This window comes from Periplaneta americana, chromosome 6 (assembly GCF_040183065.1).
Source record: "Periplaneta americana isolate PAMFEO1 chromosome 6, P.americana_PAMFEO1_priV1, whole genome shotgun sequence".
NCBI classification, from domain to species: domain Eukaryota; kingdom Metazoa; phylum Arthropoda; class Insecta; order Blattodea; family Blattidae; genus Periplaneta; species Periplaneta americana.
Window position 1 is genome coordinate 54,109,528 of NC_091122.1, and position 12,092 is coordinate 54,121,619.

General features: G+C 34.9%; 1 protein-coding gene across 6 annotated transcripts in view; it reads left to right on the forward strand.

Annotated features, from left to right (window-relative positions):
- Nucleotides 1-12,092, forward strand: part of trio (trio Rho guanine nucleotide exchange factor) — a 2,234,512-nt gene that overhangs the window by 1,312,735 nt on the left and 909,685 nt on the right. For all 6 annotated transcript variants that reach the window (XM_069828117.1, XM_069828118.1, XM_069828113.1 and 3 more), the window contains 4 exons: nucleotides 1,527-1,830; nucleotides 3,989-4,227; nucleotides 7,877-8,022; nucleotides 10,471-10,638. In XM_069828117.1, coding sequence (XP_069684218.1) covers nucleotides 1,527-1,830; nucleotides 3,989-4,227; nucleotides 7,877-8,022; nucleotides 10,471-10,638 — 857 coding nt within the window. The remainder of the gene's footprint in view (nucleotides 1-1,526; nucleotides 1,831-3,988; nucleotides 4,228-7,876; nucleotides 8,023-10,470; nucleotides 10,639-12,092) is intronic.

The window sequence follows — 12,092 nt, forward strand, 5'->3', positions numbered from 1 at the left end:
TGTCTTAAAGCTCTTCAGTCACACCTCGTAAATTAAAATAAGTATAGTACTAATCTATAGCTTCTCTACTTAGAAAATGCAGCTATGGTGGGAACTTTAACTCATTTCTTTCTCCCACACTCGCTGCGTATTCCCCTCTGTGCATTCTCCGACTTCGATCACCAATCAGAATCTGTGTCTTAACCCAAGTTGGCGGTACTAGGCCGCTATTATCATGACTCTCATTGGATTACGTTGTTTACTTCTGCTTCACCCATACACTTCTGGTCAAAATATTTGTCCTCTATTTTCCCCACATGTTCACATAATTTCCTCCATTTTTCGGGGCAATATTCATCCATGAGTTTATGATCAAACACTATTTCTCAAGTAAAGACATGGCAATACTCTGGTTACAACTTAAACATAGCACTATTACTAGTATTGATTATTTTATTTTATGTTTTACTTCATTAAGGTACGGTCACACGTCGCTACTTTTGCTGCGCAACTTTTGTACTGCAGCTGCAAAAGTTGCGTGTCGTGTTCATACGTAAGCCAAAAGTAGCGTGCTGCACTCTACTCTTTGTGCTGCGCAACCCGAGTGCTGCAAAAGTTGCAACTGGAGGTTGCGAGTCTGTTCACACACAAGGCGCTACTTTTGCAGCCGCAGTCATGCTGCAGGTTTCCATCTCCGTGTTGACTTCTCAATATACATTTTGTGGTTATGTTCGCATTATTAAGAAACTCATGCGAAAGCTTACGTATCTATTATTTGCTTTTCTGTACTAACTAATATTCAGAAATTGGCATTATTTTTACTATAAAGCTTTTAAAAACGCCTATATACTTAAATAATAACCAACAGCATATTCACGTAATCAATGTTGGCAACCCTCCTGTTTGAAACCACGATACGGAAAATTAAAAAAAAAAAAAAAAATGAATTATATCGTCAGCAAATATGCTTAGACTGTGTTGTGTATTTAATAATTGTTACAAATAATTTATTTTCATCACATCTAACATTAAAATCCAAACAATAAAAGTATCATTGGCACATTTGGGTGGCAACACTGGTCGCAACCGCAGCAAAAGTTTCAACAAAACCGATATCAAAAATGCTGCGGCTGCAACCCTGAGAGCCCTGTTCACACGTCGCTATTTTTAAGCTGCGAGCAGCAGGTTCGGCAATCGCTACTTTTCGAGTTGCACCGTTGTTCACACGTCGCAGTACGAGAGTTGCGCAGTTTTTTTGTACTGCAGCACTGCAAAAGTAGCAACGTGTGACCGTACCTTTACACTTCACTCTGGCGCAACTGTACTCCTTACTCAGCATTCGCCAGGAACAAGAATTGTGGGAGGGAAGATTAGCACATTAAAATTGCATTTACAAAGTGGTATCCCTATAGGAGTATAAGCAAGTTAAAAATCAAGTCCTGTATGATATCATCTTACTAGTCTTACCTTTGCAGAGTCAATGTAAATCACAAACTTCATCCTACCCTGTGATAATCGGTATTGATATTAACTAATTTTATTTGCAGGTTTGCTCAGTACTGGACAGCCTGGAGCGAGAATATAAGCGGGATGAAGACTGGTGTGGTGGAGGCACTCCAGCTGACAAGATGGGAGCAGTGGGGAGCAACGCCTCGTCCAGTGGGACCGACAAGGCGACTGCAGTCTCACAGCTCATCAACAAGCACCAGGAGCAGAAGGAGGCGTTCCTCAAGGCCTGCACATTGGCACGTCGCACAGCTGAAACTTTCCTCAAATACACAGGCCGGAGCCTGCAGTACTACAACTACCAGGGAGAAACAAGCACGCGTAACTCGGAAAACAGAGTCAAAAGTAAGTAATTTTACTTCTCAGAACTGCCTGGTAATTTCTTGTTACATGCAATATAGGCTAATACTTCTCTCAGGTCCCTTAATGCATCCTCATCTATCATTGAAAACTTCAACACTCCATTTTCTAACACTAAATGCTCTTCATCCGAGGAATCCATTTCGACAACTAGACTGGAAGTGGAAGTGGTTACTTGCATCCAATGTGACCACACTTCCAGAGCAAGCCTCTAGGCATGCTTGGGAACGCAGGCGCTTCCATTTTACTTGCCCAAGCGTGCATCCAATGTGACCGCAGCCTTAAATTTAATCCACAACACAATAACTTCGGGTGTACTTCCCTTGCCGGAAATCTTACGGATTTTGTTGCCCTTAAAAATTTGTTTATCTCGGATATGAATGTAGGGAACCCCAGCTGCATTGGCGAACATTGGCGCTGCACTCTTTCAACAATCATCAAAGCCAAAATAATTTAAATTGTTTTTGTTTTCTATTATTATATTTCTATTGTTACTATTCCTGTAGAATTCCATTACCTTTGTTCTATTTGTATGAATTATATGGTATGATATTATTATTTAACCATACTTGTGGCAGACTGCAAGCTGTTGTTTTTGTTGTTGTTGTCATCGTCGTTGTTGTTATTGTTGTTGTTAACGTTAACATTATCATTATCACCGTCTTCATCATTTCTATCACTTAACTCCTCATGTCTCTGAAATTCTCCTCTTCATCCTGCTCCCCCTCGTTCACCTCCTCCTCTTCCTCAACCTCCTCCTCATCATAATCATCATCAACATCATTGTCATTATCATCATATCATCAAATAGGTCTGGTCTGATTGAGCATCCATTCATTGCTTTGGTATTCATTCTTGCTGAAGGCATATGGTCTTGAGATTTGTTTTGTAAGTCTATCTTCATACATTCTAAGAACATATTCTTTCCATTTTGGTACTGCATTGTATATTTTCATTAAACTTGCAATACGCCAAAATCATTATAAGAAAATAATTTCATTAGTATTAAGTTTTCTTTCATATTGTTTTCCTGTTCTCATCTTGTAGTTAGTGTTTGTTACTTACTTACAAATGGCTTTTAAGGAACCCTCAGGTTCATTGCCGCCCTCACATAAGCCTGCCATTGGTCCCTATCCTGTGCAAGATTAATCCAGTCTCTGTCATTATAACCGACCTCCCTAAAATCCATTTTAATATTATCCTCCCGTCTACGTCTCGGCCTCCCCAAAGGTCTTTTTCCCTCTGGCCTCCCAACTAACACTCTATATGAATTTCTGGATTTACCCATACGTGCTACATGCCCTGCCCATCTCAAACATCTGGATTTAATGTTCCTAATTAAGTCAGGTGAAGAATACAATGTGTGAAGTTCTGCGTTGTGTAACTTTCTCCATTCTCCTATAACTTCATCCCTTTCAGCCCCAAATATTTTCCTAAGAACCTTATTCTCAAACACCCTTAACCTCTGTTCCTCTCTCAATGTGAGAGTCCAAGTTTCACAACCGTACAGAACTACCAGTAATATAACTGTTTTATACATTCTAACTTTCACATTTTTTGACAGCAGACTAGATGACAAAATCTTCTCAACCGAATAATAACACGCATTTCTGCGTTTTGTACTGAAAGAATCTTATAAATATGAGTATATATGATACTTTCTTTTTTACAGTTTTGTGTAATGTTCTTACAATCTTATTATCGTGATTTATCTCACATTTTGTTTGTAATAACATACATTATATTATCGGTACATCAAACCGCGTTGAAAAGCTACATTTTTTTAGGGAACTCTGTTATTAAAGAGAATCATGTATGCATCGAATATTTGTCAGGGATCACCATTACTTCCGTTACCCAGATGAGCTAATATAGCCTACATATTTAACAGATACTTTTTACTATATGGGTTCTTTGTAATTAATTTGCTCCTTTTGCATTACAACGTAATAAAACTTCTAGGTACAGACCTAGAAACAAAATTTGGGCCACCTGAATTTTACATGTTCCAGTTATAACATCTGCACATGCTCAGTGCTTACTCACTAACTTATATTTAGAATCACTACGCTTTTGGTAACTTTAATACCCTTCTGGTATTTTAAATTGAGTCATTGTGACATAAATGTGGTCCTATTTTCAGATATCCTTGAGAAACTCTTGAGCCAGGAGAACAAAGTCCTCGAACACTGGACTCAACGTAAAAAGAGGCTCGACCAATGTCAGCAGTACGTTCTGTTCGAACGTTCTGCTAAGCAAGCCATTGAGTGGATCCACGACACGGGAGAAATCTACCTCTCCACTCACACCAATGTGGGGCAGAGCAAAGAGGAGACAGAAACCTTGCTTCTGGAGCATAATGTGTTTAAGGGCACTGCCAAGGTAATACATGTTACTACTTTACCACCGTACAGTGTGTGTAACTTCCAAAACCCACAGTGATCCAATTTCTCAAAAATAACTTGAATCAAATGTGATGCTGAATTTTATGGTTTACTTAATTGTAATTTCTTATTTTATATCCTCTTGGTGTATATTCAGTGTCACATTAAATTTATGGAATATATCATATGGAAAACATAGTTTTATATTTCTTTACCAATAGGTACTGGTAATACTCTTGAAAGATAGTTGCAGAAGATAATATAATTGTATGACTTACTTCTAAGTTAAATTTGTTCAACTCCTTAAGTCAAATATTTTTTTTATATTTTATTTATTTAATCTGACAGAATTAAGGCCATAATGCCTTCTCTTCCATCCTACCAGATAGCAAATATAAATACAAAAAAGAAAATACAAACACTTATGAAAATAATACAAATTAAATTAAAGCTCTATAAAGGGTCAACAGGGTCAAAAGAACACTAGAGAGCTCTCATCGAGCTAATACAAGAAAAAAAAAGAAAGAAAAACAGAGATAGCAATACTGATAATAATAATAATAATAATAATAATAATAATAATAATAATAATAATAATAATAACAATAGTAATAATAAATACGTTACTGTACATATTAATTGTCAATTTTACAATGGCATAGTTACAATATTTATTATATTTTATGGGTTAAGCCGAAGTTGCGCAACCTGACAGGTGTTCAACAAGCAATTCCATGAACTAGAATGTGATTCTATAATTTAAATTTGAATTTTGATATTGTCCGATAGTCTCTGACTTGGACTCTCACCTGCATAGTTTGACAAAATATATTTTCATTTGTTAACAGACATGTTCTCTGGAAACATTGATATTTTACTTTTGCGTAAGATACTTAAGAAACTGGCTTACTTGTCGCTTTTTTTTTAACTAGATGTTATTTTCTTTAAAAATGCTAATTCGTTAAAGACTTTTCAATAGAAATTTTCATTTTATTTATGAGTACATAGACACACTAAGTTGTATTGTGTCAATTATTGTAATGTAATGAAATATCTATAAAACGAAGTGCTACTGGTAAAAATTTAATTCATTATAATAAAAGTTAAGAGCCACCACGGTGATCTAGTGGTTAGAGCGCTGGACTTATAATCCTTTGGACCCGGGTTCGACCCCCTAGTGTACTCCCAATTTATAACTTATGTTGGGTAAGCCTGTGGTTCAAGTAACACGGTTTTCTTCGGTAGCTCCGGTTTCCCTGTGTCATCCCAATAAATCTCCATATCATCTCATCTCATCACAGGTGTAGCGTAAACCTGCACCTTGGGCAATAACTTTGTTGATGAATTGGTCTACATAACTGGCTCCATATGGGTGAATGACATGTCAAGTACCCGCCATTAGTAAAAAAATATATATAATAATAATAATAATAATAATAATAATAATAATAATAATAATAATAATAATAAAAGTTGATGGTTACCTCAAATGTTTCGTTTTCTAAGTATTTAAAGAGCTTAGATTCAGAATTGTTTATATCTACTTTTTGAAGAATATTAGTTAGACCTGCAGTGTTGATTGTTAGTGTTTCGTCCTTTTTTTTTTTAATCCAATGCCACTAGGTTGTCTTTTCGACATTTCTGGTCTTCTCTCCTGGCCGTGGCTTAATTGTAACCCACTTCTGAGGTTGGGGCACCTGGAAGGCGGAGTTACATTACCCCGATGATGTGATAGGTGATTATGATAATGTAGTGCCAGGAGAGGTCTTAAATCTAAACTTAACCTAAATTCCAGACCATGGACGAACACAGGAATAATCCCCTTTAAGGAAAAATTCCTGTGCTCTAACCGGGAATCGTACCTGGGACCTCATGAACTATAGCCAGAAGCTCTGACCACTAGACCATGAGGCTGGTCAGTTTCGTCATTTATGCTTATTATTGTAGGCCTACTATATTGAATAGTTAGTATTTCTTCACATACTTATTCTGATGTCTGGACTCAAAACGATGCATTTCATATTTGAAACATAAACTATGCATGTTCTATCGTGTCTACTCTCATACTGTCAATGTCTCATTATCCGTTCAAGATATGACGACGTTACAGGTAAAGACGGAAATTAAATGTTTATAAAATGACCTTCAATAAAGCTCCCTGATGTTCTATACAACATTTGTTATTTTTAGGTAGTGTTCAATTGAAAGACGTAAAATTAAATGCTCAGTGTTCATGTTAAATAATGTGCATTTCACTTTTTCTTCATTACAGTAGAACCCCGATTATCCGTCATCCTATTAACCGATTGCTGGATTATCCGACTATCTTTCTATTGCTTTTTTTTTGTTACAGACACATATATAGTCTGTCTTCTTCATATGTATGAAGTACTACTATACGTTATATTAGTACCAATGCGTATTTTTTCTAGAGTGTGTTATTACAAACCTTGACACTTACACAGTATGATCTGTTTTAGAGTTGCCGTACTGTAGAATTTCTATATAAAATATATTCCATGAGTATCAAAAGAAAACGTGATGTGCTAAGTACCGAAAAAAAACGCAAATAATTGAGTGGTTTGGGGAAAGAGAAACTGTGGCTCATCTCGCATCAGAGTACGAGATTGGTGCTACAACTGTGCGCGATTTAATAAAAATCAACAATAAAGTGCATAAAGTATGTAAATCTACAATACGAGACCTGTATTATTCCTATGTTTCCGCTGACAGCGTTACAAGGAATTTCCTTGCCTCTTAAAAACCCGTCGTTGACAACTAGACTTGAATGAGTGAACTTTTGATTCACTACCTAGCGTGTTAAACACAATAACACGGAGAAAGTTAAGAAATGCAAGTATTATTCACTTAATTTACGAAAATATTTTATGGTATGGGTTATCCGATTTTTTCACTTAACCGTCCAGTCCACCCCCTTCATTACCACGGATAATAGGGGTTCTACTGTATTATGAATTTAAAAATTGTACGTGCTCATTACAGTGACATCCAAAAGTCGAAAAGTAGTTATATGCCCATCAAAACGTCCATATTCAATTCAGAGTTTGTATTTATGCTTAAACTGTTGTCGGAATTTTATGTTAACGTTGAACTAATATTATGGAGTTTATGAAGCGATTTATATATGGTACGCTAAAACAAAACCCACTGAAAATTATTTGCTTAGTTTAAGTAAATAGTTGTGGTGCTTTTGTACGAAAATTGTTAATGACAAGATAGACATTTTTTTTTTTAATTAGAGTACTTTAGATTTTCTTTGCATTAGCATTAGCTAAATCAACATGAAGTTTCTCTGTCTATTCTTACAATTTGGACTCTGTAATTCATTCATTCATATCTTCAGATGATGAAGTTATTGTTTCAAAGTATCTAATGATACGAAGAATCCTTTCTCTTACACAGAAGAAACATTTTATTTTAGAGAAATTTTGTCCCGGACCTGTAGTGGTTTTTCTTCTTTCATGTTCTTTAAGTAAAGTGAACCTTCAATATTTCTAGCTACCTAACAGTAAATTATATACCAGTACTATAACTAGCAAAACCATTCTTTCATTTTCTTTATGCAGTAGATAATTCGTAGGAAAAAGTAAAGGAGTTCTAAATTCTGTATTGTCTCTCTCAAACAGGAAACTCGGGAAAGGGTGAAACTGCTCATACAGTTAGCAGACAGCCTTGTTGAGAAGGGGCATGCTCATGCCAGCGCCATCAAGCAGTGGGTGGCTGCTGTTGACAACAGATACAAGGACTTCAGCTCCCGCATGGACAAATACCGGTATGTAGCTTAGAGAATTCTGTAGGTTTAGGAATTGGATGGTTTGATTCCTACACTATGCACTGTTTTTCTTTGGAAGGAAATGTCGAAGAAATTAGTCCATATCTGTATTACGTACAATATTGCGAGATAATCATGAAACTAGTAGGTTTTAAGACTTCACAGTATTCAGCATTGATGGAGATACTTTATTTTTTGCATCATGGTCTTGAAAGTATTCATTACCATATTTTTTAAAGTAAGTAATTGTAAGGTGGGTAATATGCTTTACTTAAGATAATAAAGTTATTATTAGAGACGAGAATTTCATGCACTGTAAAATGCCAAAATATGCATGCATTCATGCACTATCAAACTATGAAACATGCACGATCAAGCGAAGAATACATTAAAATATGCACTTTCATTTTTGTTCCAAATTTCTTATTTAATTTTTGTTTTTGCACAGTTAACAACTAACAACATTTATAAATTGGTTTCTGTGAGGTTTCTGCACTTGTCAGTCAGTACAGTATGTTTTTATAGGCAGAAAATTACAGTACTTCTCTACATCGCAAGAAGTTATGGATGCAAACTTGAATGAACCTTTTTCTGTTATTTAGTTGATTTTTTCTTTTCCTTCTTCTCTCCTGATTCCTGAAGCTAAAATTAAGAGACATAAAAATCGAGAAACTGAGGTGTCCGTTCAAAACCAATACAACATGCATTTAAACTGAATATAATGTACCTATATTATATGCATGATTAAGCTAAAAATTGCTTAAATATGCATTTTGCATGTTTTTATCCCCAAAAAGGCAAATATACACGGAAAAAGTACACATGTTTGGAACCAGAAAGTAATGAAATGGATGAGTAGGTACTAAGTTTGAGCTATGTTCTATGTTCCTATTAAAACATGCATTTGCATGGAATTCTCGTCTCTAGTTATTATCATTCATATTCTGCGTTTATTAAAAGCATTTCTTCATCTTAAATCAGTTTATTTCGCTAATGTAACAGCAGAATTTCAAATTTCAATTTCTGATTTCAGTAAATAGGTAATTAATTCATATTAAAATATACATACTTCTTGATTACACAACTTTCAACACTATATCACTTCGGAATATGTATTATATATATATTTCTCGTGTTAAATAATACTGTACCTGGTTAACACGAGAAAGACATTTAATTCATATTCCGAAGTCATGTTAAAACTTATACAAGAAGTAGAAGGTCATGAGATACAGCCTTAAGATCCTTTTTGGTTAATTGAGCTTATCGGTTTTTGAAGACTTTTTAACCGAATTTTTCTTAATTATAAATGAACCTCCAGGTTCCTTAAAAGCCATAATTAAGTAGGTAGGTAAGTATAAAAGTGATTGCTAGTGTTGAAAAGACGAGAATTGTCGTTATGTGATTATTATTCAACTATTTATTTATTGTAAAAGTCGTAATAGTTTTTTTGATTTATATTTACCAAGACGCTGTTTCCTAGAAATGTACTATAATTCTACTATTTTTAGTTCTTTTATGATTGCTATTAGCCGTAATTAATATTTTTCAATTATTCCATTTTCTGAGTTTGTAAGAATGAATCAGTGTTTAGAATCGAATATATATATTTGTTTAATTTAAAACACTTTATGAAGAAAATATATTACTTCGGAATATGAAGTTTATATTGCTTTCACGTGTTAAATACTAGGTTACAGTACCTTGACTAGTTTCAGCCTGTGGACTAGCCTCAGAAAATTGTGTAATCAAGATGTATAGAATATATTAATTAATGAAATGCTGAGAACATTATTTTTGTGTACAGGCGACGGCATGAATGCTTGTAATTATATCTGTTAATCAATATCTAATCTAATGTAAATCTAAAACATGGAATTTGTTTTTTTAAATACCAGTAAACTACTATGATGTTATTAACACTCTTTTCTGAAATGTTGAAAGCTTGTGTTGTAAATTCATAGCTGAATTCTGTTCTCTGCATAGGACATATTTTGGTGATGTATAAATTCCAATTCTGAAAAGATGCACTGCCAAGCAGTCATGTCCAGTTACTAGTCTGAAGATAGTCACTGCTGTTCTTCTTGGAGAATTAGGAATCAAACTTTTATTTTTCGAAATTCGTACGAAGATTTATTTTACTAACGTTTTTATTATTTTAATATTATTTGTTTATTAATTTTTCTTCATTAATACTTTTCCTGAATAATACGAAATCTCATAAAGTCCTTGTTGGATTTTTTTGCCAAAAAGTTTTCATTTTCATTTTCTTCTAATCCATAATGAGAAGGTATACATTACAAAGCTACTATTTTTTATATAGATTTCCTTTACTCTCTTGTCTTTGGATGTTAATGAAACGGTAGCTAATGTTATACCGTAATCTTTTCTGTCATGTTGGCAGATTGAGTGTGTTTAATTTTTCTAATATTGACTCTTTCTTTACAGCTCTCAACTGGAAGGATCGCTAGGCATCCAGGTTGAGGGTGAAAGCAGGCAAGATCTTTCAATCGACCGGAATTCAGATCCCTTATTGGAAACCAAACTCAAAGAGGCTGCAAACAAGGAACTGAAAGAGTTGAATGAGGAGAAAAGGAAATCTGCCCGGAGAAAAGAGTGAGTATTATTAAGTGTATAGAGAAAATTAGTCTGTGACAGGAAAATGGAAAAGAGATATTGTTTCAGTTCTCGTAATTGCTGCATGTATTTTGGTACACCATTAGCTGAATGACGAGTTCATTGATATCCTGTTTCGGCGAGTAATATGCCTATACAAGTCCAAATGAGTTGAAGTGAAACTGATTATGCAATAGAAATTTATTGGAGTGAAATATTAAATCCTTCTATCTCTCTCCCTCAACCTGCTTTCTCTTTTTCCATTGCTCTTTCTATGCCTCTCTCTCTCCTTCTCTTGGTCTCTATATTTCTTTTATTTCTCTTCATATTCACGTCTTCCATTTCTTCCGCACAACATTTTTACACACCTTTATATCTCCAGACTCTTTCTCTGTTTCTCCACACACACACACACAATGTTTCTCTTTCTGTCATATATACAGTTTTTATAGCTCTCTATTTCAGCATTTCTGTGCATTTCTCATACACGCTTTTTCATACAATCTGTTTCTCTATTTTCTCTCTCTCTCTCTCATAGACATATCAACATATTTTCTCTCTCTCTCTTGATCTCCGCATTTCGTACCTCTCTATTCTTTCTTCTTTCTCTTCTCACTGATTACAGTAGTAATTTGTATAAAGAACAACTCATTTCTTTGAAATAAAAAAAACACAATCTCTTTTTTTTTTTTTTTTTCTTACAGCTATTTAAACTTGCTTTTAACATCTTTGGTCATATCGCGAGTTAATCTTTTGGGTGAAGTCCGAAGACCTGTGTACTATTGTTGAGGCTGGTTCTATTGTTGTGAACTAGATGGCGACTGTATATATATATATATATATATATATTACTGATTTGCAGCGGCGGATTTTCAGGGGAGGCAAGGGAGGCCATGCCTCCCCTAATATTTTACCAGAGCACAATATGGCAGTAATAATTCCAGCTGAATTAAGATCACAGACAAGTTATAGCAAATGATAAACATTTTTTCTTTTATATTAATTTTACTATTCACTACGACTAAGATGTAAGTTACGTAAAGTCGACCACATCCAGATGGTGATGCCCGCTCACTATACTGTAGATAGTACAAATAATTCGTATTGAAAAATAACAGTGCTATAATCTGTATAGTCGACATCTAGCAGCCTGCAGTGTCTATGCGAGAGCGGGAGAGAGGAGTCGGCTACATGATGCTACTCCCCGGTAACCATGACAACAGCAGTTCAACCAATAAGATAGCTGGTTAGCGGAGTGTTTAAACTTGATAGAACGCGCGAGGGGAGCCGATTTGGAGACGTCCTACCCACTGCTGACAACTGTACTGCTTATAGTCACGGCTGTTTACGGCTGTATTGGAAAGCTCTCTCTTTCTCTCTTTTTGGTTTTAGAAAATTGAGTCATGTGTTGTTAGTTTTCTCTCCCTGCGTAAAAGTTTTCATTTATGTTGTTA